The 26,994-nt window shown below is 41.5% G+C and overlaps 1 protein-coding gene across 3 annotated transcripts in view; it reads right to left on the minus strand.

Annotated features, from left to right (window-relative positions):
- Window positions 1–26,994, minus strand: part of hivep2a (HIVEP zinc finger 2a) — a 112,423-nt gene that overhangs the window by 6,641 nt on the left and 78,788 nt on the right. For 2 of the 3 annotated variants that reach the window (XM_088324641.1, XM_088324642.1), the window contains 12 exons: window positions 19,935–20,034; window positions 17,329–18,473; window positions 14,602–16,373; window positions 14,272–14,529; window positions 11,016–11,184; window positions 9,974–10,052; window positions 8,276–9,914; window positions 8,050–8,207; window positions 6,229–6,404; window positions 5,334–5,435; window positions 3,429–4,083; window positions 2,222–2,327 (listed from right to left, as the gene is read on the minus strand). In XM_088324641.1, coding sequence (XP_088180767.1) covers window positions 2,222–2,327; window positions 3,429–4,083; window positions 5,334–5,435; window positions 6,229–6,404; window positions 8,050–8,207; window positions 8,276–9,914; window positions 9,974–10,052; window positions 11,016–11,184; window positions 14,272–14,529; window positions 14,602–16,373; window positions 17,329–18,253 — 6,039 coding nt within the window. In that variant the 5' untranslated portion in view covers window positions 18,254–18,473; window positions 19,935–20,034. The remainder of the gene's footprint in view (window positions 1–2,221; window positions 2,328–3,428; window positions 4,084–5,333; window positions 5,436–6,228; window positions 6,405–8,049; window positions 8,208–8,275; window positions 9,915–9,973; window positions 10,053–11,015; window positions 11,185–14,271; window positions 14,530–14,601; window positions 16,374–17,328; window positions 18,474–19,934; window positions 20,035–26,994) is intronic. The other variant, XM_088324643.1, reaches the window with a different exon arrangement.

The raw sequence follows: 26,994 nt of genomic DNA on the forward strand, positions 1-26,994 counted from the left end.
ATATTTCAAACTGCAGCTTGCGAGCCATAGGTTTCCGACCCCAGTTCTATAGCTTATGAATGACCTACAGGACTGTCTCAGAAAATTAGAATATTGTGATAAAGTTCTGGATGAATGGATGAAAATTGTTTATAATTTTCCGACTTTTTTAAAAACCAAACCTCACTCTCACTGTAGTTTTAATTTAATGTGCCTTATAGTCCGGTGCGCCTTATATATGATAAATATATCTCATGACAGAATACAGGACTGTCTCAGAAAATTAGAATATTGTGATAAAGTTCTTTATTTTCTGTAATACAATTAAAAAAACAAAAATGTCATACATTCTGGATTCATTACACATCAACTGAACTATTTCAAGCCTTTTATTATTTTAATATTGCTGAATTTGGCTTACAGTTTAAGAAAACTCAAAAATCCTATCTCAAAATATTAGAATATCATGAAAAAGTATACAAGTAGGCTATTCAACTAATCACCTGAATCATCTAATTAACTCGAAACACCTTGCGAGGGTTTCCTGAGCCTTAAAAAGACTCAGCTTGGTTCAGTTAACTAAATCACTGCTGATCTGACTGCTGTCCAGAGGACCATCATTGATACCCTCCATCAGGAGGGTAAGACACAAAAAGAAATTTCTCAAAGAGCAGGCTGTTCACAGAGTGCAGTTTCAAAGCATATCCACAAAAAGTCTGTTGGAAGGGAAAAATGTGGCCGGAAACGCTGCACAACCAAGAGAGATGACCGCAGCCTTAACAAAATTGTGAAGAAGAGCCGCTTCCAGAATTTGAGGGAGCTTCAAAGACAGTGGGCTGAAGCTGGAGTCCAGGTATCAAAAGCCACAGTTCACAGACGTGTCCGGGAAATGGGCTACAATAGCCGTATTTCCATGGTCAAGCCACTTCTGAACTCAAGACAACGGAAGAAGCGTCTGACTTGGGCTATGGAGAAGAAGCACTGGACAGTTGCAGAGTGGTCCAAAGTCCTCTTTTCAGACGAAAGCAAGTTTTGCATTTCATTTGGAAGTCAAGGCGCCAGAGTCTGGAGAAAGGCTGGAGAGGAGCAAAATCCAAGTTGCTTGAAATCCAGTGTGAAGTTCCCACAGTCAGCAATGGTTTGGGGAGCCATGTCAGCTGCTGGTGTTGGTCGACTGTGTTTCATCAAGTCCAGAGTAAATGCAACTGTGTACCAAGAGATTTTAGAGCACTACATGCTTCCATCTGCTGAAAAGCTCTATGGAGATGAGGATTTCATTTTCCAGCATGATCTGGCACCTGCCCACAGTGCCAAAACCACCAGTAACTGGTGCACTGACCATGGCATCACTGTCCTTGATTGGCCTGCTAATTCCCCTGACCTGAACCCCATCGAGAATTTGTGGGGTATAGTTAAGAAGAAGATGAAAGACACCAGACCTACAAATGCAAATGAGCTGAAGGCCGCTATCGAAGCATCCTGGGCATCAATAACACCTCAGCAATGCCACAGGCTGATTGCCTCCATGCCACGCCGGATTGATGCAGTAATCCGTGCAAAAGGATTCCCAACCAAGTACTGAGTGCATCAATGGACATTTTCAAATGTTTGATTTAGTTTTGCTGTTATAAAATTATTGTTTTACTTGGTCTGAGGAAGTATTCTAATATTTTGAGATAGGATTTTTGAGTTTTTTTCAGCTGTAAGCCAAAATCAGCAATATTCAAATAATAAAAGGCTTAAAATAGTTCAGTTGATGTGTAATGAATCCAGAATGTATGACATTTTTGTTTTTTTAATTGCATTACAGAAAATAAAGAACTTTATCACAATATTCTAATTTTCTGAGACAGTCCTGTATATTTCATGTTGACAATATCTGTGTATTATTTGTTATTGCAACATCCATTGCAGCCTGGTCATCCTGGAAGGGGGATTACCACATGTGCGGTCCCTTCTCAAGGTGTCTTCATTTTCCTCATGCTGAGGTTTTTGAATACTTCCTTGCTCTCATGTAGGTTTTAGATCAGGGGATGGTGTCATAATAGTCGGTAGTCTGTAATATTATGTAGTCTGTGCAGCCCTTTGAGACTTCTTGTGTTTGAGGGCGTCACAAATAAACATGACTTGACTTGATAGTGGGGGAAATTCGGGAGAAGGGGAATTTTGTTATCATTCGGTCCCCACCAATGTAAAGAGCAAATCTACGCCCCTGGCCAAGAGGTAATTTTTTAGGGATTACCGTGTCCATGTCTGCAGATCTGCGCTGTCCTCCGCTGCCCAAGTCGGCCTGACTCAGTAGCTCGGCCAGTTGAGCCGACCGCAGGGCTCGAGAGCCGCTCTGCTGACTGAAAAACAACCAACAGGATTGAGTTCTAAACAACAAAAACTGTGTGTCTTGCTGATAAGGAAATTGTTTTCCTTAAATAAATAAGTTAATGTGATTTCAGCTTTAAGTGGAAAAGTGTTTGCAAAATAATGCTGGTTCTGGATTCCTGCATCACTTTTGGTTCTGTCACCTCAACATAAACAGATAAACAATGGCTGACAGGACTGTTGGATGTCCAATCCATCTCCATCCATATTGATTTTTAAAAAATTGTTTATTTGATGTATAAACAATTTTATCTTAAAATAGTTCGTATTTATGTAAAGTTTATGTGTTTTGTTTTTTAGCAAACTCATTGGCAATGCATTGTATTGTACTGTTGCAGTTTTCACCATAAGGAGAAGAAATTAAAGCTTAATTTACATCTCCTCGGTGGTCATGCTCATTCGTTGGTGGTTTAGCTCAGTATCATACAGATGACACGACAGTAGGACTTTTTTTACGCAGTAACATAAAAAAAATCGTGCAATAAATACATTAATAGTAACATTGAAAATATAGTTTATTTTCCCCTCTTTCATGTTATATAACTATAAAGCAGTGCTTCTCAATTACTTTATATCATGCCCCCCCCAACCTTGGAAGAGAACCCCTCATGCTCCCCCCAAATTATTGTGTTACTGCCCCCTAATGTAGTCGAGGTGCAGTTTCACTTTATTATAGGACAGTTAAAAAAAGACGTTGCAGAGGTCAAACGAGCGCCCCTTCTAGTGGTACATACAAATTTAATTCAGTAAAAGAAAATTAAATTTGTATTTTTTTTCATAGTGAAACCACTACTTAAAAGCCACCGCGTTTGTCTGGCATCTTGCTGCTACAATGTGCTCTTTGCACAGGCTTTTGTTCGCATTAGACAATAAAATGCCATCTTGTGGTCAAATATGACACACTAAGCCTTTATTTGAAATGAAAAAAAAATGTTTAATTAGCCAGACACTCTGAAACTCCATCAGCCCCTCAAAACATATTCTCCATGGATCTACACAATTCACATAGACTTCAAAACGGTAATTTTTTCCAAAAAGTGAGAGATTTTTGTGCCCGCCCCTTTAAGACTCACCTATGCAGGAGGAGGTGCTGATGAAGTCCACGCCGCGGGGAGTTGGGTCTTATCATGGCCTTGTGACGTCCCCGTGGCGACAGGTCCCGCTTTCCAGGAGACGTAGGACGGGGCAGAGGAGCGAGTAGAGACAGACGCCCCCTCCTGGGGGAGATCTCGCGCCGACACCCCCCAAAGTCCCTCTTGGGCGACAGATGGCGTGTCGGAAACGCGTCACGCTGGGGTAAGTCCCCGGGCGGTGACAGATACTGGCGGGCGGACGGCGAAGAACAAGGCGAAACGGGTGACGGGCAGCCTGAAGAGTCCTGTCCAGGTGAGGAAAGACGGGAGGACGGTGAAGGGAAATCCCGGTCTTGGTCCATGGGGGGCGCTGTCGGCAGCTGCCCCGCCCCTTCCTGCGTTGTGATGCGGATGCTGGGCACGGTGGTAAAGTATCCGAAAAGCGGCGGCGACAGTTGCGACGCGGCCGCCATGACGGGAACACCATGCGGGCTGGCCGAACGAGATAATGTCCTCGGGGTGGAGTCCCCGTCGTAGTCCTCGTCCTCGTCGTCTTCGTCGTCCACCTCGTCGCCGTCTTCCTCGGAGTCATCGACGTCTGAGAATTGGTGGTCTGCCAGGGCCTTGCGCTGCACACCCGATTCCTCGCCAATGTCTGTGGGAAGCAAATGAACAGACACCAGATCCTTGGTAAGCTAAGCACTAGCTAGCAGGCACAAGTGAATTGAATTGTCTTTATTGTCATTGATATCAACAATGTGAAACATTGTATGCAATGAGATTAGACATGACACTCCAGGGTAAACATGTTTTAAAGATTACAAAGAGAACTATCATGATAAAAGGCAGATATTATTTTTACAACATAGTGCTTAGAGTCTGGCCTACGTTGTAATAATAGTGCAATATTTGCTAATGAAAAAGAATATTGCATCGTAACAATAGTGACATAAAAAGAAGTCCAATAACATTTGGCAGCTACAAAAAAACAGGATAAGTCACAAGGTATATATTTTCAGTTTCGTGCAATATTATTGATTTTCAATTTCATTTAGCAGCAGCAAAATAAAAAAAGCAAACAAAAAAACAATTAGATATGTTTTCACAGTTTCGTGTGCTCAATTAGGGTGGTGATGGCCCTGGGGGAAAAGCTGTCTCTGAGCCTGTTTTTCCTTGTTTTGAGGGACCTGTAGCGCCTACCAGAGGGGGGGGGAGTGTCTTTTATAATGCTGTAGGCTTTACTATGGTATCGCAAGCCAGCAATATCTTCTAGACTGGGCAGAGAGCAGCTGATTTCTTTTAGGCAGTGTTGATTACTCTATGTACTTATTTCCTGTCCACTGCCGTGATCACAGCATACCACATGGTAGTGCCCGAATGCTATATGACTACCAAGTCAGATATCAAACACCTATTGCACTATCGCAGAGGTTCTTAACCCTGATGGAGCTACCGAACACCACCAGTTTCCAATGCGTATTCACCAAACCCTACTTTAATGTAAAATAAAATACAAATTTTTACAGATTCAAGAAATGTAGTATTTCAACTGGTACAGTAAATGGCACAGACAAACCTACAGCCCGCGGGTTGGATCCAGCCCGTTGGATGATTTAATCTGAACCGCCATAAATCTCTGTGAATGTCAAAAAAAGAAGCGAATTTCTAGGTCTTTAGGTTTCAAAAGCCAGGCCAGGCTGTATGGACCCCGCGGGTTGCAGTTTCAGTATGTACTAGAGAGAGTCCTATACTGTATTGGCCCCAATAGCAAGGATTGCTAACTTAAATTAAGGTTGGTATCCGCACTTACAACTGATACCTATATAGGACTATACCCTAAAAAAAACAAAAATAAACAATAAAACCCTTGTGGTTTCACATTGACAAGAATAAAGCCGGCGTTACCCGCATCGTCGGCCTCTCCGTCGTCTACAGAGGACGTGGACACGCCCAACTCCAGACACTTTTTCAGGTGAGCTTTTGATTTCATGTGCTTGGTGAGATTGCCTAGATGTACAAAAGGATATACACAATAAATTCAACACAATGAGTGCTATTGATCGCACTATACGTCAAAAAGCCAATTTCCATTCAAGTAGATTGTCATTGGTAGAGTTATTGTGAAGTTCCAGTTTATGGGGAATCAGTCACATAATTTAAAGCAAGTCTTTACATTCAGTTTCATACAATAACAGCTTGTTAACCCTTTCATTAACAAAGCTAAGCATTTTGAAAAGCATTTTTGTTATCTGTAACCCATAAAAACATTTGAATCCTGTGAACATTTCAGTTTTCAAAGGAGCAATGAATTTGGGTACGTATGGGTCATGTATGATCTTGGTTTCTGTCTCCAGGAATTGCTTTACAATATACCACACCGGACCATAAAACGTCTAGTCATGGTGAAAAATAGTGACTATATATTATATAATATACATATACAAGTACAAATGTATATATAATCTATGTATCACATTTCCAGTTTGTGTGTTTAGTTCCAGACTCTACTTTGTTATAATTTTGAAAAAAAACAAGTGCGTTTTTTGTTTCTTTTTTTCGTTTTAAACTGTTATGACATTGTCTTAACATAGGAATGGTCGATATTGCCAGATATTTCAAGTTTGGGTGGTTCTGGAAAACAAAAACGGGAACAAGTAATCACTCGTAACCTGAGTTTGACTCTTTCATCGCCAAAATAACAAAAAGATTCCAGGCGACCTGTGTGATATTTCGTCGATAAAGGGTTAAGAAAAAATGTGTTGCCAGACCAGAGGCCTCGTGAGTGATAAGTACGCCTCACCTTTGGTCTTGAAGGCAAAATTGCAGAATTTGCAGACGTAGGGTCGCACATCGGTGTGCGTGCGGATGTGTTTCTTGAGCATGCTTGGCTTCTTGCAACGGATTCCGCACTCCTCGCAGATGTACTTCCCCCTACCGCGTCCTCGCACGTACACGTAGTCCTCATTGGACTTGTACCTGTAACGGAAATAAATTTACGTTAGCATTGGTACGCTTGTTCGCTCATGGTCAATTTTGTGCTAACATGTGCAAACATGTGCTTTGTGAAACATGATAGAGAACTTCGCAAAGAGTGGATCACTGTACTAGGAAGAGTCCGAAAACACGTTCTATTAAGCATCCCTCATCGAACCCAAACAGTACTTAGTCTATGCAAAGTTGAAGAATGTAAACAATAAATGTTTTCTGCTCCTTCCTCAGACGTGAAACTTATTTAAAGACCTCAAGCATCAGGATATGTGTCACAGAGCAAAAATTTCCGTCTGTTGTCGGTCAGTGTGGAACTCTGGAAAAGGTCCAAAACGTTCCGACAGTGTCTGACTCAAGAGGGAGACTTCCCCTCAGGAAGGTATTGCCGGGATTCAGGACCAGGTTGTCTTTGGAAAGACAATACGTTTGTACAGCTGAGTCCATTTATTAAATAAAGGAAGATGCCAGCATCTGAACTGGTGAAATGATGATGGTCTGAACGTATTTACTACTTGACCCAGTCTGTGACCAACTTGTGGGTCCTGATTCATTAGTTAAGACAGAGGTGGGCAACACTGTCCTCGAGGGCTGCACGTCCTGCATATCTTTGGGAGGTTTCTCTTCTTTAACCTGGGTGATTCCAATCACCAAGATCGTTAACAAGATCATGCCAGCTTGGTAACAAACTGATAATTTGTATAAGCCGAGTTGAAGAAAACAAACCTTCAAAACCTGCAGAACATGCGGCCCTCAAGGACTGGGTTGCCCACCGATGAGTATAAAGTTGTGGACACAACTAATATTTGTCAAAATTGCCATCATGATCCTCAAAGTGATTCCAGAGATAATACTAAAGTAGCAATTAGCAAATATATGCACGGATGGAAGAAGGAGGCTGCACTGGAGACTGCTTTAACTAAGGGTACTCAAATGGAGCTGAACCACGTATGGAAGCTACTAAAGTTGGCATGGATGAGCTCCATTCGACTATTTTCTCTCACGTGGTTTCTGTGTACTCTACCCTGAATTATTGGGGTAAATGAAGGGTTCTGTTTTGACACTATGACTTACTTTGGATATTTTCTTTGCATGAATAAAACAGATTTGCTGGGATGGCCTCCAGCACCCCCGCGACCCTACAGAGGATAAGCGGTGTAGATAATGTGATGGGATGAATGATTTGATTCATGATCAGGTTGGTGGACTAATGTTAGCTTCTTTCAAATCTTCAAGACTGGAGACTTAATACTTAAGGACTGCTTTAGGTCAGTTATAAAGTTATGTGCGAATTGGGGCTGCCATGGGAAAGGATCTCAGTCAAAAACCTAGGACCCCCCGATGAAACTGGAGAAATGCACAAAGACCCTGAGGAAAAAGCTTGTGAGTAAAAGAACAATGGCAAGCCAGCTGTTTTTGTGCAGTGATATCTATCGCAGATTTCTCTGCGTCTGACTCACATAGAAGAAACGTGAATGTCGCTTTTAGCAGATGTCTTAAGTTCACTTATAAGTCGGCAGTCTTGATTTTTCATTTAGCGTGCAGATCCATCCTGTTCTTTAAATATTTGTCTATTTATCCAACCACTTTCTACAAGTCATTACTGGCTTATTCAAAAAAGGACTGATCTTCTTACCCTCCTTCAAAGATCTTGATACGAGTTGGCTCAGCAGCGGCCTGTTTGATTGACACGTCCTTCTCCATACGTTCCTCCTTTGGACGCTCCCACAAAGACACATCCTTTATCTTTCTTCTAAAATGCCTCATGTCAACAGGCATCAGTTCTGGTTTTAGCTGAAAAGTTCAAGTGTGTCATCGTTAATTCATGTATTTTGATTGTCAACTTTGCACCGAATGCATACCTGATCAAACCTGAGCTTCCATGCGACAGATGACACCAATTTTCCTGAACTCGGTGGAGTCAACGCGGCCGTAGCGTAGAGGAGGTCGGTGTCCCGTCGTTGTCTGGACCTTAGTAGGCCCAATGCAGCTTTGGTGCTGAGGTTTAGAGGGTTTGGGTTGTAGGAGCTGACGCACCAGGAACTGTAGATGGACCTCTGTGGCTCAGCCTGAGCACTATTCGGTTTAGTGTAGTTGAGGAAACACCAGCTGACCCTTGAGTTGGTGCGCAGGCTTGGGAACTGAAAAAAGTGCTGGGCGTCGGACACCTCAGTGAGCAGCAGAGTCGGTCCAGTTGCTCTGGGAAGTCCTGGACTTTGGTGGGCGGGTAACTGGACAAACACATTTTCTGGGACTTTATTCAGAAGATGTTTTGTGTCGTCTTCATTGTTGGAGGGGATCATTGACTTAGGGCTGGAGTGGGACTCGTCCACATCCAGCTCTTCAGGGGAATCTCGGCCACACGACAAAGGTGAGGAGTCAGTGATGATTTGGAGAGGAGGAGTAAAGCTTTCCAGTCGGGGAACGTCGGGTCGGTGGCGTGCAGAAGAACGGACAGGAATCGTGATCTTTTCTGGAGAAGGGAAGTCTCCAAGTGGAGGTGAAGAGGACATCCTCTCACAATTGTCGGAACTGGGTCCCTCCTCAAGTGTGTTAGTGCCGCTTAGCTCCACAGCACTCAACTCCTTAACCATCTGCCCAAACATCCTCTCCTCCTTTACTCTCTTCTGTTGCTTGTTTTCAATGAAGCGCTCCAAGGAACTAGCGGGGGAAAGCATCCTCTTGCTGCCTCCGACGCCAGACCCAGAGGCATCCGTGGTGGATATTGTACCAGACGTTAGCGACAGAGGAATTCCAGTGTTGGGGCCGCAAGCTGAAGACTTCCAATGGGGGGAGCGAAATACTGTTCCGTCAGTCTGTCCCAGGAAGTGTGATAGGTTAAATCCGGCACCACTTGGCCCTCCCACAAGGTTTCCAGGAGTTTCACTGACACACACAACACCATCTGGTGAGAATATGTCACTGCTGTTAGCTCTGGGTTGTCCGACAAAGCCTCTCTTTTGACCATGAGTTACCAACTGGCTAACACTAGTATACATCACACTACCGTACGATGGCACGTGAGTTTGGATGCGAACTGGTACCAGCAAAGGCAGAGAATTGTGGGAGCCAAGGTTCTGGGTGGCAAAGATGGTTTGGTTCTGCTGCAGTACCCCAGTTGGGACGCTAGATGTCAGTTTAGATGAGCAAGGGACTATAGTTTGCTCTTGGAATAGAGGATTCATTGGGGAACTGGACGTTTCTGATCCTCCGTTGTGTGGTACCTGATCTTGGAGCAACTGTTTGTGGAGTGCGGTCTTCCCAGACCAATTAGCCGGGGATCGGATTTGGAGCTTCTGAAGTTGCTGCTGGGCCTGGAGGGTCAGCCGTTGTCTAGAACCTGGACTGACCTCCTGACTCCAGAACAACGCTGACTGTTGGTAGGAAAGGAATGGAGGACCACTCAGATGCTGTTGCACGACTTCCCTGTTTACCTCGATACCTGAGTACTCTCCTTCAGAGGAAGAGCCTTGAGTCTGAAGGCGATATTGCAAAGGCCTGCTACAGAGAAAATAGCTTTTAGTATGAGGGAACAAACAGTTTCTCTTGGATGCTTTTACCTGCTGTATTGAGGTTCATCCTGCAGACTGTCCTCACTGATACTCTGCTGGAGCACATGCTGCTGATGGGCACCCAGAACTGTGAAGAACAAAACCACATGTTAAGATGACCACATCCCTCGACTTGAGTCAGATGTCTTGAACCAGACCTCAGTAGATTTTTTGAGGTTTTATGTTTTTGGATCTTGAAAAAATGTTTTATTTGTATGGACTTTCCTGGCAACAGATTTGGCTCTGTGATAAGAGGGTGACTCTCAACTTGAGCTGTCACTAATCCCCCAAACAAAGAGGGAACAGTACTATGTTCTTGAAAGGCAACATTTGCATAACCCAAGTAATGAATATATTAAGTTTACTTGAGATGTAGCGGTAACTGCTCTTCAAGATTTTTTTGTCACAGTAATTTAGAGTGACAAGAGTTTGCGGTATCATAGAAGGAAGCTGAGACTTTAGAATTTAAAAAGGCGCACTATAGATTCCCATAAAAATTACACTTTGCAATATTTTCAACACTACTTAAATCTTCTTTGACGTAAGCAAAGAGGCATTTTGGCAAGTGCCAGGATGATGTATAATGATAATGAGCTAGCTGAATGTAACCGCAGCTGCTAAAAAGTGCATCTCTGGAGTTGGTCAGAGCTGAAGTAGGCCACAATCAAATGAGTAACTTATGCGATGAAGGAGGAGAGATTTTTTCTCCCACAATGTTTCGAAACAACATCCTGGTAGTAAGACGAGCGCTGGAGTGAAGGGTAAGAGGTTTTTATTACAATAAAACAAATAAACTAAACTAAACAGAATATTCTGGGCTTGTTAGTACAAAACAAAGCTCTAATGGTTTTACAAGTGCGCTATGAAGGAAATAAAGGAAGTGGACAAACAATTTAGAATTATTCAAAAAGTATTATAAGCTAAACTATAATGAACATCACATGGTTAGGCGAGGAGAGAAGGCCTTGCAGACTCTGACGGCCCCCCCACTGCAACTGAATTATTTCAAGACGGCTAATGTGACCCTTCAGTGAATATTTGTGTAACTTACCGCCAACAGTATTGCCAACTATTTGGGTTCGGCTGGTCATGTTGACGCTTCTCTGTGGGGGTCCTGTTAGGCCAAGCCACGCCCCTTGTTCCACACTCTCCTGTTTAATTGGCAGCTCAGATCCTCCTGGTTCCTGGATGACTGCCTCTGAATAGACACTCAGGGAGGCCTGCATGGAATAAAATGTCAAGTAGATGTTGATCCATCAGTAAATAAGATTAGTTAAGCCAAATGACAGGTGTTCATCCTTCTTACATTAATGTACCAGGCTAAAGTACTTTTTGAGCTAAGTACCCGGGTAGAAACATATGTTGGCCTCGAGAGGGTTGGGTGCTGCCAGGCTGTACTTGCCCAAGACACACCACAGAAGCGTGCCCCTACGAACCCAGTTGTCTAAGGTAGCCAACTAACCAACCAACCAACCAACCAACCAACCAACCAACCAACCCCCTTATCAGTGCTCAATAAGGATCTTTGACCTTCGCCAAGATTCGTACACCTTTTTCATGGCCAAATTCAAGCACTTTTAAGGACTTTCAAAGCCAATTTTTCTATTTCTCCTGTAACATTAAAAGTAGAAATCTGGTGTGAATCATGCATTCTGCAGATCCACGAATATATTCGCAATTCACATATGAGATTTTAATCTTTAGAGTGCATATATCAAGACATATGATTTTTAGATCTTGAGAAAAGATGAAGATATTTGTGGATCTGGACAAAATGTGTGTAAATATCTTTGAGACAAATCTCTCCTGAATGGGTGTTGCGTAATAATGACCAGACATGGGGACTTGAGACTTAGTGACTTGGACTCGAGTCGACTCGAGTCGCTGTTTTTATGACTTGTGACTTGACTTGGACTTGGCAATCTAAGACTCGGGACTTGACTTGTGACTTGACTTGCCCAAGAAAAAAATACTTGGGACTTACTTGGGACTTGAAGGTGAAGACTTGAGACTTACTTGAGACTTGCACATGTGTGACTTGGTCCCATGTCTGATAATGACAGTAATATGAGCTCATATTTGCAGTTGTAGGGAAATTCTTCCTATTGAAATTTAACACTGGAAATTAATACCTTAATTTTTTGCATAGCCCATTATAAATGTCCATAATTCAAACATAATCCTTGTACTAATGCTCTTTTAAACGTGCCGTGTTTATGTGTAGCATGTGTCCTCCTGGGCACAACCTGTAGGGGGCAATGACGCTTCACGGGAAAATGCCATAAAAACTAATGTTAATCACGAGGAAAGAAATGCAGTGGCAAAGCAAAGCCATCAGAGAGCAATGACAGCATAATTATTATATAGACTTGTTAAGAAACATGGCAACAATTTCAGGCATTTACAAGCACTTCACTCAAAATTCAGGTACTTTTTAATCCTTGAAAACACAACGTTAAGATCCAAGCATTTTCAATTATTTCAAATACCCGTACAAACCCTCTTTCTCCTGGAGAGCTACGTTGGTAACAATGATAAGTTGATTCAACCGATATTAATTTAAAATATAAAATATGTTAATACTCATTGTTTCACTTACTTACACCTCTTGCTGCCTCCGATGCCAGACCCCGAGGCATCCTTACCTTCAAATATTCCGTCATGAGATATATAAGGCGCACCGGACTATAAGGCACATTAAATTAAAACTACAGTGAGAGTGAGGTTTGGTTTTTAAAAAAGTCAGAAAATTATAAACAATTTTCATCAATTTTTCCATCCATCCATCCATCTATCTGCACCGCTTATCCTCAGTAGGGTCGCGGGGGTGCTGGAGCCCATCCGAGCTATCTTCAGGCAGTAGGCAGGGGACACCCTGAACTGGTTGCCAACGCAGAGACAGAAAACTCATTCGCTCATTCACAGCTAGGGACAATTTGGACCGGCCAATTACCCTGACATGCATGTTTTTGGAATGTGGGAGGAAAGCAGAGTGCTCGGAGGAAACCCACACAAGTACGGGGAGAACATGCAAACTCCAGACAGGAAGGTTTGATCCCATGACCTCAGAACTGTGCCGCAGAGATCATAAACATAAGAATATCTAAGTTCACAACTAAAATAAATTGATTCATTTATTTAGATTTTATTTACCGTATTTCTTGTCTATAAAGCACACCGGATAATAAAGTGCACTTTGGAATTTTAGGCAAATTTTGAGTTTTTAGGTCAGCCTTATGAATCAATGGTCTAAATGGCCATTAACAACAGTGCAGCTTGTCCCATCAGCGCCAAGCAGGACCAATTAGAAAGGTAAAAATGTGTAGAAGAATAAAAATGTGAAAAAAAACAATATGTTAAATATACACTACCATTTAAAAGTTTTCGTCAAAGAACTTCCATTCTTTGATGAAAGCTAAGTTTGAAGGATATATATACTTATCAAAAAATATAATTGTTTCTAACCTTCTCATTGTCTTGTCTATACTTTTATATATATTTTATTTATCAATTGATTAATTAAAACAAGTGTGACTTTTTCATGGAAAACATGGTGTATATAATAAATATGTGTATATTAGTTAGTAGTACAGAAAAGTATCCTCATACATGTAGTCTGGAAAATACAGTATTTTTAATTCCCCATGTCAGATTATCTATTTTATTTTATTAACTGTCTATAACTGAAGTACAATACAAAAAACAAGTTAAAAATATAATAAGACAAATAATACTTGAAACAAATCAAATGGGCCTAGATTAATTTGTTTGCAGTGTAGTTAAAAGGAAAGCAAGTACTGTGCTTTAAAGGTGCTGTACGGAATTTGGAACTTTCTTACTCACTGCTCCCATCTTACGGCTTGTGTCATCATTGGAGCCTATGTCAAGCTCCCCATGCTGCATGTACTTTTCTCAGGCGACAGGCTTTTTCTTACTTTCACCATTTTCACGCTACACTCACAAAAAAAAAGCAGGGACAAGCGTGAAATGACTCTCCACCCGCCTCCTCTCTTGTCCCCCATTTCGTTTTCTTAATGTGTTCCTCTCCGAACAGATTTGTTAAAGTTAAAAAGAAATAGCAGATAAGCACGGTGGAAGGCGCAGAAGAACTCTTTAAACTCAGTTAAGCATTGTTAACACCTATTTATTAGAGAAATTATTCAACATTTAAGACACCTCAATCGACACACCCTACCTTTAGATCAGGAGAGCAAGGAGAATCACAAACAATCAAACCCAAATTCAAAGTGAATTACAATCTTGATCACGTAACAAAATAAACTTGTCTATAATAAAATGTCTGGTACCTGTCGGACGAGAAATCCACGACGGCGCTCCTTCATGGCGGAGGCGCTGGTGTAGACCTCTCCCTGTCTGGACGACGACATGCTTCCGTAATCGAAAGACTTGCTGCGCATTTCAGGCACCTCTGATGGGAGCGAGTATGGCGCTTGCTCGGACGACGACCTCCTCATCTCCCTCTGCTGCTGGTGGCTGGAATGACCACTGCCAGGCACCGTGAGAAACTCAGATGGCTTAGCTCCTCCGCCAGAGGATATGTCGTCCTGTGGGATACGTGCAAAAACAAAGGGCTCTGAACTGGTGTCTTGAATTTACACGCTTTAAAGTTGTGGTACCTGTTTAATGGGTGACACAGCCTTGAGGCCTTCATCTCTGTCAAATGACATGGAGAAGGAAGAGGAGTGCGACAGGTTGCTCTCTTGACTTGGGCTACGAGACAGGCTAGTGCAAGTGGACTCAAAACTGGACTCTCCAGATGAATGCTCCATGTCTGCGAGGCGAAGTCTCTTCTTTTTGGGTGGTAGCTTCTCTGAGGGCATCTGGGAAAGGGTGTCGCTCCTCTGAGGCAGCTGAAACTCCTCCACGTGCAAGGGATGCTTTTCCACCTCCTTGGCTACTGGAGCTTCTGTGTCTTTTTCATCTGTTACTCTGATCTCGGGAACTTGTATGTTGGGCTGGCGGACTAGTTTGTGCGAGACTGGGTAAGGTTGTCCGGGAGAAGCTGCCGCCGATGAAGAAGAGAGCGAGGTCAAATCGCTGTCGCTCTGGGGTTGCTGATCCATACTCTCTGTCCTTAGCATGGCCGACTCTGGGCTCAAAGCGTCTTCAAATATATCTGAGTCTGACTGTTCGGAGTACTGGCTGGACGGGCCTGAGGGATGATATCCTGACTGCTCAAATGACTCGGACTTCTCAAAGGAATTTGGCCGGCTAAGAGAGTTGGTGTGCTGGATCACTGATATGACGTTTCCGGCTGCCTTCCTGCATTCTGATTCTGTAAACAGAGCTGCATCCTCAGAACACATGCTTGGACAAGTATCAAAGCTGTCTGACTGACTGTGAGCACTCTGAAGGGAACCCTTCCCAGTAGGGGTGCCCCTGGACCCATCCAGACTAACATAGTCTCCGGACATTTCCATGGAACCACTGCAGCTGCTGTCACAGTGATCAGGACTGTCCTCCTCATCCCCAACACTCTTCTCCTTCCGTCTTTTCCTTGTGGCTATTTCGGACATGCTGATTTTAGTACCATAAGGACAATAGGCAACAGACTCTGAAGCTCCTGAAGTCCGTTCAATAATTTTTTTAGCTAAGGACAAAGTTAAACTCTTTGCCAAGTATCCAGAACCCTCAGAGTCTCCCATTTGGGATTCGTGGGCTGAGAGTTCAATAGCCTTCTGTCTTTGAAGTCGTTTACCCGGTTGGTAAAACACATCATCAGACGTCATCATTTCGTCAAAGGAATGGCTGCCTCGAATCCCCGGCGGGACACTGAGGTTTGGGGGAGAAGAAGTCGGCATAGAGTTGCTCCGGATGAGAGGCCCTGAATCTGAAGGAGGTTCCAAAAGTCCTGGACTGCTCTGACTGGGTCTGCTTGGATAAAGTTTGGGATCTCTGGATATTCCTACATCCTCTTGTAAACAGATTTGATCCTCAGATATCTTTGCTACTGTGACAAATTGCCTCGATCTGGAGTTGGGTCTGTAGTACCAAGTCCGACCAAACATTAACTCCTCATATGTTTTAACATTCGTATTTGGAGGGCTGATCTGCTGTTCCGCACTCTCAGAACGCGAAAAGTAACCAGAGTCTGTGCTGCCTTTGCTGTGAGGACTGAGGAGGTTAAGCGATTGTGTTGCAGTACAGTCCGAATTCAGGCCTTTCTTATTGTTGAGTCTCATAGCCAAACGTGGTTTGACTGAAGCAGAGTCGTCCAAAGAACGCCCTCTTCTCCCGGCCAGTGACGTCATCATGTGGTGGGAAGCTTTTATGTCCTGGAAGGGTGGACATTCCATCCCTCCAGATTTAGGAACAATCAAGATAGGCACTTTGATGGAGCCCAAAGGCAGCTCCTCAGCCGAGTCTGCATACGCTGGTTCTGCCCCACCTACAAAGTCAAAGAGACAGAAGAGCCTGAGAATGGGACTGAAGAGGATCACTTCCAGAAACTTAAGAGGTTGAACTCTTTCAAAAAAGAAAACTGTAGATAGGTGCACAATATGAATTTGTGACGTTGTTTAATTCCTTTTATATTGAACAAAATTTGGCATTTATCAAGTTCATTTTGAGCAGAGAACAGAAAATTGTAACAGATCTAGAAATATAGCAGTGGATCAGAATATTTTTTACAGAGGTGCTCTCTATATAATTTAATGTTTTCAGCAAAGTACCCTAACCAGTGCAAATCATTTCTGGTTTGGGATATACTATAAGGGCGGCGTTTTTTTTTTCAAATCATTAATTATACTGAATTAATCGCTTTCATAAAATATAACAGAGGTTGGTTATAAAAACAAATCAACACTTAAATCAATTCCATTTTACAGATTTTTTTCCCCCGAATAATTTGTTCAATTAGTTGATTTGTTTGAAACAAAATGACACATTTGTAAGTAGTGACACAGGTCATAAGGTTTTGTACTATGGGGCCTCGTTTTTAGGGTTGCATTAAACAAATGGTCCTATAGATTTTATTGTAAAACAAAATGTCTCATAACCCAATTTAGGGGACTGGGTTAGTTTTGTATGATAAAACCCATTTCAAACAAATTAAACCAGGGAGTTCGGATGCTACTTTGACCTTAATTGGGTTAATTTCTTACCTAAATCTTTTCATGGTGTTTCTTTCTGAATAAAAGATCAATCTCATGTAAAATCCTAGAAAATTGCCATCATTTGATAATTACATTTACATCCTTTTAATACAGAAAAGTTCTTTTTGAATTTGTTTTAGAATCTTAGATAACCCTAGAAGTGCCCTTCCCTACCCCCTTTAATCCCTCGTGGATTAAAATGACCCGGAAGATTGAGAATATGCAAATAAAAAAAATACTTCAGATTACCTGGACTTTTGTCTTCAAAGGAGATTTTTGTGATTGGTCCGTCTCTGTCAGTCAGTATGATGGATTCATCCACTCCTTCCTCATCTGTGTCGGTACTCTGTTCACCATCGGATTGGACCTCGGCCTCGCCTCCAGGGGACGCCTGATCCGTGTCACCTCCACGGGAAACTGCCAGGTCCGAAAAGGGTACCAGTCCGGCCTTGATAGCATGAGCGTGGGATTTGCGATGCTTGTAAAGGTTGCTCTTGGTTTTAAAGGAAAAGCCGCAGGGCACACAAGGGTACGGCCTCTCGCCGGTGTGGGAACGGATGTGCTTCTTTAGGACACTGGGCTTGGCGCAGGCTCGGCCGCAGTAATAACAAATGTACTTTCCAGGCTTTTTAGGTTTTTGATCTTTTTTGCTGTAACCCTCATCTCCTGGGTCAGGACCCATTTGGGAATACGATACAAAGGAGCTTGGTAAACTTGGAGATTTTTGCCGGGGGAACCTTCCCGCCCTGTGGGAGTGGGTGTGTCCTGGGTGGCCCACAGGGTACAGTTCCTCTGAGGGCAACTGTCCGGCAAAGGGCCAGGCATGAGCCTCTAGTCCTGGTTGGGGTTTAGCTCCTGAGTGGAAGCGTTCAGTCTGCGGATGCTGAGGGTACGGTTGGCTCAACTGGTAAGAATAACCCCCCGGGAAACCCTGAGCCAATGGCCCCCGGGGGTCTTGAGATGATGGTGGACCTCCTACAGCACCAATCAATGAAGGTCCGGATAGACGCTCCCCAGAATTTCCACGTATCTCCTGATGTCCTGTGTCCGGATCAGGGAAAGTGCTTCGCTTGGCAGTGCCTGAAGGCTCAGACGCCCACTTCCTTTGTAGGGGCATCTTCTCCTTGCCCACCTCCTTTTTGGGGTCACCAGAGGCAGACTCGCGAGCTTCCATTTGTGATTATCAGAAAGGAGGCAGGAGAAGAAGACCGGCAAAAGACTTAGAGAGTCCCGGCACTGTAGGCCGCCTTAACCAAACATTCCATGATGGCCATTGCAGACAAAGTGGAGCAAGATGTGTAAACAAAAACTCAAGAAGAAACCATCAGATGTCGCTTCCCATTCTGCCTTCCTCATTTAGTGTCCAGCTCACTTGAAGGCAGACACTCCTTTCCCTAGAAAATAAAAAGCGAGATATCACTGCTAAAGCTTAGCTTGTTTTAATGGTCTTTCTGAAGATACCACAAGACAGCACCAGACAGAAATTCTAGTGTTTCAGGTGACATTACACAGCATTTATGTCCATTTTTTCGGTGCCATTTAACAGGGCAAAGAAAGACTCTTTGAAGAGACTGCACAATATAGAGTGAAATTCAACAAAAAGGAATTCCCAATAATGATTTGTTGTCTAGGCTTCTAGTCTGTCCACACATGTCATTTTGGGTTTTAAAAATAACATTTAAGAAGCAATCAATATTTTCCCATTTTATTGCATCACTCAGTTGGACATTTTGAGAATGCTGTCAAGTAAAAATGACATCACAAAATAATGAGCAATCATTAGTCTGATTTCAATAAACCGTGAGTGGTTGGTAGTTGAAGCCAGATCTTTAGAGATATCAATTGACAGCATTTTTAAACTTGACACTCACAGAGATGGATGAAAACGGGTGGAACTTGCTTTTGAAATCATACATGTACAATATTATAAAATTAGAACACGGAACTTCTGAAACATTGTATACTATTTAGTGCCCCTTAATGGTATAAAAACCTGATTCATGAAAAAAAAAAAACAATATTGATTGCATATAAACATTTCCTTATGTGCTTCTAGGACAAGAAATTTGTATTTATCTTACATAACATGAGCCTCGACTAGAGGGAGCTGACTAGAGGGAGCTACACCCCCAACACAAAAAACCTTGGAAAAGGCTTGGCATAAAAAAAGAGAAAATGGTGCAGTCTGGTCACAAGTTTGTATTCTGCCTTGTACTTTGTGGCATTCGTTTTCAGGTGACAAACACAAAATGAAAAACCCCCAAAAATAAATAAATAAATGGGTCTCCCAAAAATATTGAATAGATTAGACGCACTCTGGGTGTTCTACAGCCACTCCTTCAGGTTGGTGCCCACAATGAGGGAAATGGAGTGCCAGATCTTGACATATCAATTCTTAAAGGAACAGTGTGTATTATTAAAAAAAATAATCTTCATTCATTTAGGGAAAATAAGACAAAATACATGAACATACCTAGAGGGTCTGACACATTCTGCTGCTACGGGTAAACCCAAAAAACGGAAAAAAAACCCTGAAAAAAAATAACTGTGTAAAAGATTGGGCAAAAAATGAGAAGAAAATTGGTATTGTTTGGTCACTGAGTCGCCCTAGTTTGAATACTTTCTTGTGATTTGTAGAAATCGTATTCGGTTAGACTACATAAAACAGCAACATTTAGTTGTCAAATATTTCACAGTGTCCCTTTGAACAATTGACATAAAGCCTGTATCACCTCCTTGACACCAATGCCTGCTTTACTGATAAACAGGGCTTGAGCATCCTCTTATGGCATTTCACAAAAAGCACAAAGAAATCGCCAGAGTGAGTGTATGAAATGAATTTGCTAAAAACAAACCTCCGAAAAAGTTGTCGGTTCCTTCCGGTGATAGATACCAACTTCTCAGAGGGCTCATCGGCGAGGATCCACGTCTGTGGCCGGATTTGCTGGCTTTCACCTGCGACACAACAAAAACAACACGTTGAGTTTTAAAATTAAAGTTTAAACTGTCACACAAGACATGACCGAGGAAAGACTTGCAGGGTCTTTTTTGCAAACCACAATTTTGATTCCTTTTCCCCAGGATTCATCCAACCCCCCCTCGTTCGGTGACTCACGAGAGCACAGTATACCCACGCCGTTCCTAAAAAGACACAAAGGCCGATAAAAATAGCTTGGAGGAAGTGACGCGGGAGTATCAAATTGTGTTTGTGTGTGTAGGTGTCCAAAAAAACTTAAAGAAGAGCACAGATCAGCATCTTCTTTAATTCTTCCCCCTTTTGGGGTGCAGCTCCCACCTATTATAGCTGACACTGCAGGACACATATTGTGAGCAAAGATAGAGGACGCATTACAAAAAGAAACAAAGGACGATTCAGCAGGTGTAATCAAGAGCTGTTTTTAGACAAATGGCTTTTTTTTAGGCCCAATCTACTCCAAGAGTTATACCAGGGGTTGGGAACTTATGGCTTGCAAGACAGATATGGCTCTCTTTGTGAGCACAAATGGCACGGAGATTAAATGCTACTTTTGTACATTTCCTCTGTAGCGTCCAGATTCTCATGAGCTTAAAGTCGAGTTTGGCCCGTGCATAGCCGTAACAACACTGACACTACAGGTTGTTCGGTCCAAAAGAGAACAGTTTCAATGACAGTTTACAGTCAAGGTGTCACACCAAAAAAACCCGTTTTTGCTGGACGTTGCTAAGGAATCCTTCTTTTGGAAGCTCATTAAATATTGTATGTTTACTATTGAGACACTTTTTGATAAAAACCCAAAGAACACATTGTAAACAGCCAAAAATGACCGCCAAGCACACGGAGCAAGTTGATTAGGTGGGTGGTAGTAGTGAGCAGATCACTGCACACATAGCACCACTCCCCTCTCTCTCTAGCACGCCCACTGCACTGAAGGAAAACATACCCATAAACGTTCTGTTTGCAGTTTTTTTGTGACATTTTTACAAAATAACTCAGCTTGCACCTTGTTTTGAAACCATTATTTATTAAAAAAAAAAAAAAAGTCAAATTGAGCCTTAATGATTTTAAGTAACTGTGGGAGAGAGACAAGTGGTATTTTGTTAATATGGGACACAGGCCCGAGCATTTTTACTTTATAAATGTTATAAATCATCTAACGTCATACAGTGAAATAAAATGCGCTGAAAAATAAGTTTTTTTCTGGAGAGCGGGTTTGGCGGTTTTGCGGAATACGGTCTTAAAATATATGGTATATCGTATTTTATTTTGATTTTTGTTGGTTGTGTTTCCTTTTTCTGCCCAAAATAATGGGTCCCGAAAATGTTAGTGATGAGGGGAGGAAAAAGTGGAAAACTAGTGAATCAAAGAAGTAAACGATTATGAAATACAAACATGGTGCACGAGAGAAAGGTACAGTTAATGGTTTAAAAATGTTACATTGTTAGGCTTTCAACAGAATATAATCCGTTATAAAATAATTACTGATGCTTACGTACACACTTTATTGATATTTTGAATTTCTTACAGTATTTGGCTATTTTAAAGCAGTTTTAGGGAGTTTTATGCGTTGTAGACTTATATGTGAGTACACTCAATATTTACTTGAAGCTCATTATTTAGTTTTTGGAAAAAAAGTTGAATGTATTTTATTAGATCTGCTTAAAACTGTGCAGTCCTTCCCTTGGATAAATTTGAGAAGTAGATTTTTTTTTCTGGATTTGGGTCGCGGCTTGTCAGTAGGGTAGAACGATGGGTCCTGAAGTCAGACCAGTTGAGAACCAGTGACTAGAGTATGTATTTTACTATCATGAAGGGAGAACTGAAATGCAGTTCAGACCCGTTACACCATTCTGAAATCAAAGAAAGGTTCCCGTATGGCCTTACAGCACCGCCGCTCACAATCGAGAACAAAAGAAAGCATTTGATGAGTTTCCTAAATGCACCAATCAGGATCAGCTTCATGTGACACTCACACAAAAGCGAGTTTCACATTTCCAAGTGTGTTCAGACGGCGTCTAAATGATTAAACGCCGTTACTAATGCTTTCCGTTGACTGATTAACTTCTTTTGGAGAAGAGGAAGGGATTCTAATGCTTGGTGGATTGGAGGGGACAGCGGCTGGCACCAAGTCTTGGCTAACACTCTATTTGGCCTCGACTTGGAATTGATTATTGTTCCGCTTTGTGTTTTCCTTTGTTCGACTGGTGTGTCGCTTATTAATTATCATTTATGGAGGACTAATCCTGCTATATGGAGATACAAATGTAAAAATAAATGACTCCATTATATTAGTGTCTGAAACTCATGACAAAAAGTTACTGGACACCAGGGAAGACAACTCTCAAAGGTTGCGTGCCCAGCCATAAAGTTGCTTGCCCCATTTTTCACAACTTGAAACACAATAAGACGACTAATTGCAAAAAAAAAAACCATTGTTGCAAAGTATTAAGGATTGATAATCAGAATATATAACAGAACAACAATTAAGTTTATTATAAATCTACTTATAACATTCATTGCATGTGTATGACATTGCTGTTTTCCATCTGCCATCAGTATGTACCTGTACTTGCTCATCTTCATTTATGCAATGTCTGCATTGCGTCGTCGGCTACAAGCCATGTGAACTCCTCTTTCCACGATGCTTTTAATGTAGGTTCACGTTTTGTAGCGTCATACATTTTTGTTAGCTTCTTTTGAATCTTTTTTTCTGGCGCTGAGGTTTTGGCTTGATTCCGAACCACGCATCTATTTTTCTTGTGTTCTCTGTGCGTCTACTTTGGAAAATGGTACGTAAATGCGCGACCTTATAACGCTCGGGCAAGCCCGGAAGCACAAAGTTATTCGATGCAGGCTTCTGATCGGCTGCCCAGTATGCAAATTGCCAAAGGAACCGAGATTCCAAAATTTCCAAGCCGAACGAAGATTTTGAAATCAGAATAATGCAGACATTTGATTTGGAAAAAAAAAAGTTTTTTTTTTTCTTGCAGAGACGTTTTGTAAGTTGTACGCCCGACGTAAAAGATGCACGCGTCCGTGCAGCCGTTAATTTGGACACTGGTCTTCGTATTATTGTATTTTGGCATGTCTTTTGTTGAGTATTCTATTGTGCCTCCTGTTGTGTATTATTTTAAGTATTTTGTTATTTATTTCGTTGTGTACTTTGTAATTTTTTTCCGCTTGTATTTTTTCATGTATTTTGTCGTGTATTTTGTCTTGCATGTTGTTGTGTATTTTGTGTTGCATTTGGTCATTTATTTTGTTGTCTTTTGTTGCATATTTTGTATCGTAATTTTTGAATTTTGTCGTGGGTCGTTGTGTCTTTCATCAAGTATTTTGTCGTGTTCTAGTCGTTTCCTTTGTTGTGTATTTTATATAACGTAAATTCCGGACTATAAGCCGCTACTTTTTTCCCCAAACGTTCAACCCTGCGGCTTATTCAGTGATGCAGCCAATTTATGTAAATTTTCTAACGGCAGCCAGCGGCACTCGAGTACAAATAGTAAGATTTAGACCGGTGGAATATATGCGCCGAGGAAGACTGAAACTTCTTGGCTTGTGCATGAATTCAATTAGCGTAAACATAGCCTCATCATGCAAAATGCAAAAAGAAAGGCACATGACGCAGCTTTTCAATATATGACAAAGTTTCTTTCCGACACTGAGGAAGACGACTTTGATGGCTTCAGTTCCAAGGAGGAAGATGAGGACGGTTTACCGTGACTTTTACAAGTACGGTATGTTTTTTTAACAGACCCGTTTACTGTGTTGCGAGCCTGTTGCTAGCGTGTTGCTACCATTAATTGCCCTGTCACAGGCACCGTTTGGGATGAAAGTTATATTATTATTATTAAAGCTTTGAAAACTCTCTCGGTGTACCGTCTTTCTTTGTAAATATGTGTAACCATGTATAATATGTGTTTGCAACTGTATATTTTTGTAATGTATTTATTTCAGACACTTATTCTGATATGTTTTGCACTGGCGAATAAAAAAGAAGGGGCGAAACAAACGCGGGGTGACGGAAAGTGGGGTAAAGGCAAGACTTGTTTGTGGACGCGACGGACAATAGTGGATTTATACTTTTCCCACCCTTACCTTTGGATATATACACTTTTTTCCTTGGATTACTTTCAACGGGACCCGGACTCTGCAGGTCTGCATCAAACCTTAAGTACCGGTATCATTTTCCTTTCACTTTGCCGGCAGTGATTTTTGGACTGTGTACTTTTATGAAGGACATTTAGTTTCAATCGCGGGACTTAAAGTCGGGTTTGGGTTAATTTTGTGTTTGTGTTACATTTTTTTAATGCGGGCGCATGTGGCTTATTTACAGGTGCGGCTTGTGTAAGTACAAAATCGGTTTTCCCCTTAAAATGTGGTGGGTGGGGTTTATAATCAGGTGCGCTCTATAGCCCGGAATTTACGGTATACATTTGGGTACTACATTATTTATTTAAATGTTAGTTTATCCATACGGCATATATTTGTATGTGTTTGTTTATTTATACATTCATACATATGGCAGAATTAGTCCTCCATATTCATGTGGCACACAAAATGAAGTCATTTCAAACTTTGTCCCACTTGACTAATCTAATCTGCTAAAAAAATAAAATATTACTAGGAAAGAAGGGTCTACTGATTTAAGGAAAAAAACTTCTTAAGCCAAGCTCAATCCAAACTATTTCTTTTTTTCCTAGTGGTTGTTGGCCCCTCTGGCTTTGAGGGAACGTCATGAACATTAGGGCAGAAGGCAGACGTGCATCATGACAGTCTGCCGACCAGGCGCCGGCCAGGCCTCAAGTTGGACAAATAAGCTTTTTAACTGCCTTGCTTTGACAAAAATACTGCGCCAACGTGTCCAAATATGGAAGTTGTGAAGTCTCTGCATAAGAGAAAAGTTTTTGGAACATTGTAACTGTGACTTTCCCCACAAATTGTCAAAGGAAATGTAGTAGCAAGTGATGCTAATCCCTAGCATTAACATCAGTGACATGCAGTCAAAGGAGGCAGGTGAGGCTGTGCCTTGTGGAAATATAAAATCAAAACATATACCGGTATTTAGTGGTTTTATTTATTCAGTTTTACGTTCTTTGTCATTTAACTTCACAAATTTTGGATTGTCTTTTTTCAAAATCACTGCATTCCCTCATAGTATTATGAATATTATTAATACAATTAGTATGTAACAGGTTAATGAGCTAAGTGTTTGCAGATGCAGAGTGAGGCACGCAATTCTCTTGCCGCATGGTGGAGGGCGATAGTGAGACCAAGGATTCCGATTTGGCGCACACTTCAGCACCAAACAGAAAAATTAATGATAGTATTATTATAACATACAGCACTTCACCAATTAGCATAACTATTTGATAAAGCACCTACTCTTGTATAACAAAAGATTTTTGTTCAACCCCAAAAAATAGAAAATCATCTTGTGACTACTTCGCTGAAGTGTCAGTAAACTTATAAAGAGACACTGTGTAATATTGACCAGTAAGGTCACAGTATTGTGTAGTGCAATTGAAAACAAGTACTACGAAAAAGAAGTAAGGATACTAACTACGGAGGCACAAGTGCCCAACCTGCGCTATTTTTTTTTGTAATTATTTTGCCAAGCTTTTCGCAAGGTTTTAAATCACTAGTTTTTAGTGAAAAATATTACAATAGTATTCAGGATAGAAGAATACAACATTGGCTTTGGGCAAAAAGAAGAGGCTAGTTTTAGTTTTAGGGGAAAATTATTAATATTACCCATATTAATTAGCCAGGGATTGTTTTCAGGGTAACAAAGGAGTAGGTTTTTAGCATAGAAGACGACAACGCTTTTATGTGAAAAAGAAGAGGGTAGCTTTGGGGAAAGAAGAGATTTGACTATGAAATGTCACTGTATAGTGTAGTGCAACCAAAACATCAGCTAAAAGCACAATCAACAATATAAACTACAGAGACTCAAAGTGACCAAGTTTATTCTCTTTTTTTTGCCCAGCCTTTGGGAAGGTTTTTTTTTTTGTGAGCAAGATCATCTCAGCTCCCGCTAGGTTAGTCTTTCTCAATTTGTGGGGTGGGACCCAAAAGTGGGTCGCGGGCCTTTGCTCTGGAAAAATAATGCTTAGAAGAATAAAACGGAGAGTCAATTACACATGGCTATAATGCTCTACTCGAACGTTTTTACTGTTCGGTCAATCCGCTCCGTCACAATTGTGTTTGGTAGGCACCACATCTCATTTTATTGTGAATTTAGTTGTTTTATTTCATTTTGCTGCCCATAAAAATAGGTTCCAAAAAGGTTAAAGGACAAAATGATTACGAAATACAAAAATATTGTATGATGTCATGTCCTGCACAGTTGTCATGGCGCCCAGCTGGTCCCACCCCTTGACACCGGCTGAGACGCATTGGACTGATTGCTCTTGGAGTACTTAAGCGCGTTCCTTTGTACTGTGCGTGGCGGGAACATTTGTTAAACCTGGTTAAACTCCAAGAGACTTCTGTTAAAACCTGTTAAATGCCTAGTTCTGTGAATCTGCCCGTATTTGATCCTGTTTTGTTTTTGGTCTGATCCGTTTGTTTGTTTTTGACAACTTTTCTTTTGTTTGGATTTCTAATCCACTCCTCGACCATCGATCCCCGGATCGAGTGTGCGCACCCTCCTCATCCTTCCCCAAATAAATTGTGAGTACGTCTACGCGAATGGGTCCTTTTTTCCTGTTTCCCGCTCCGTTTCGTGACATATGATTGACAGTATTTATTACATAGATGTTTTATTGATATTTTAGGTACAAACTTCTTTTAGTATGTGGCTTTTTCAAAGCATTTTTAAGGGGTCGCTTGCTCGCGATGTAGCCTTATATGCGATTATATACGTTATTTGAAGTCGTTTTGGTTTTGTTTTTGAAAAAAAAAGGTGAATACTATCTCCGCTTTAAACTGCAAAA

Source organism: Urocampus carinirostris, chromosome 20 (genome assembly GCF_059441175.1).
Source record: "Urocampus carinirostris isolate Australia breed hairy pipefish chromosome 20, RoL_Ucar_1.0, whole genome shotgun sequence".
NCBI lineage: Eukaryota > Metazoa > Chordata > Actinopteri > Syngnathiformes > Syngnathidae > Urocampus > Urocampus carinirostris.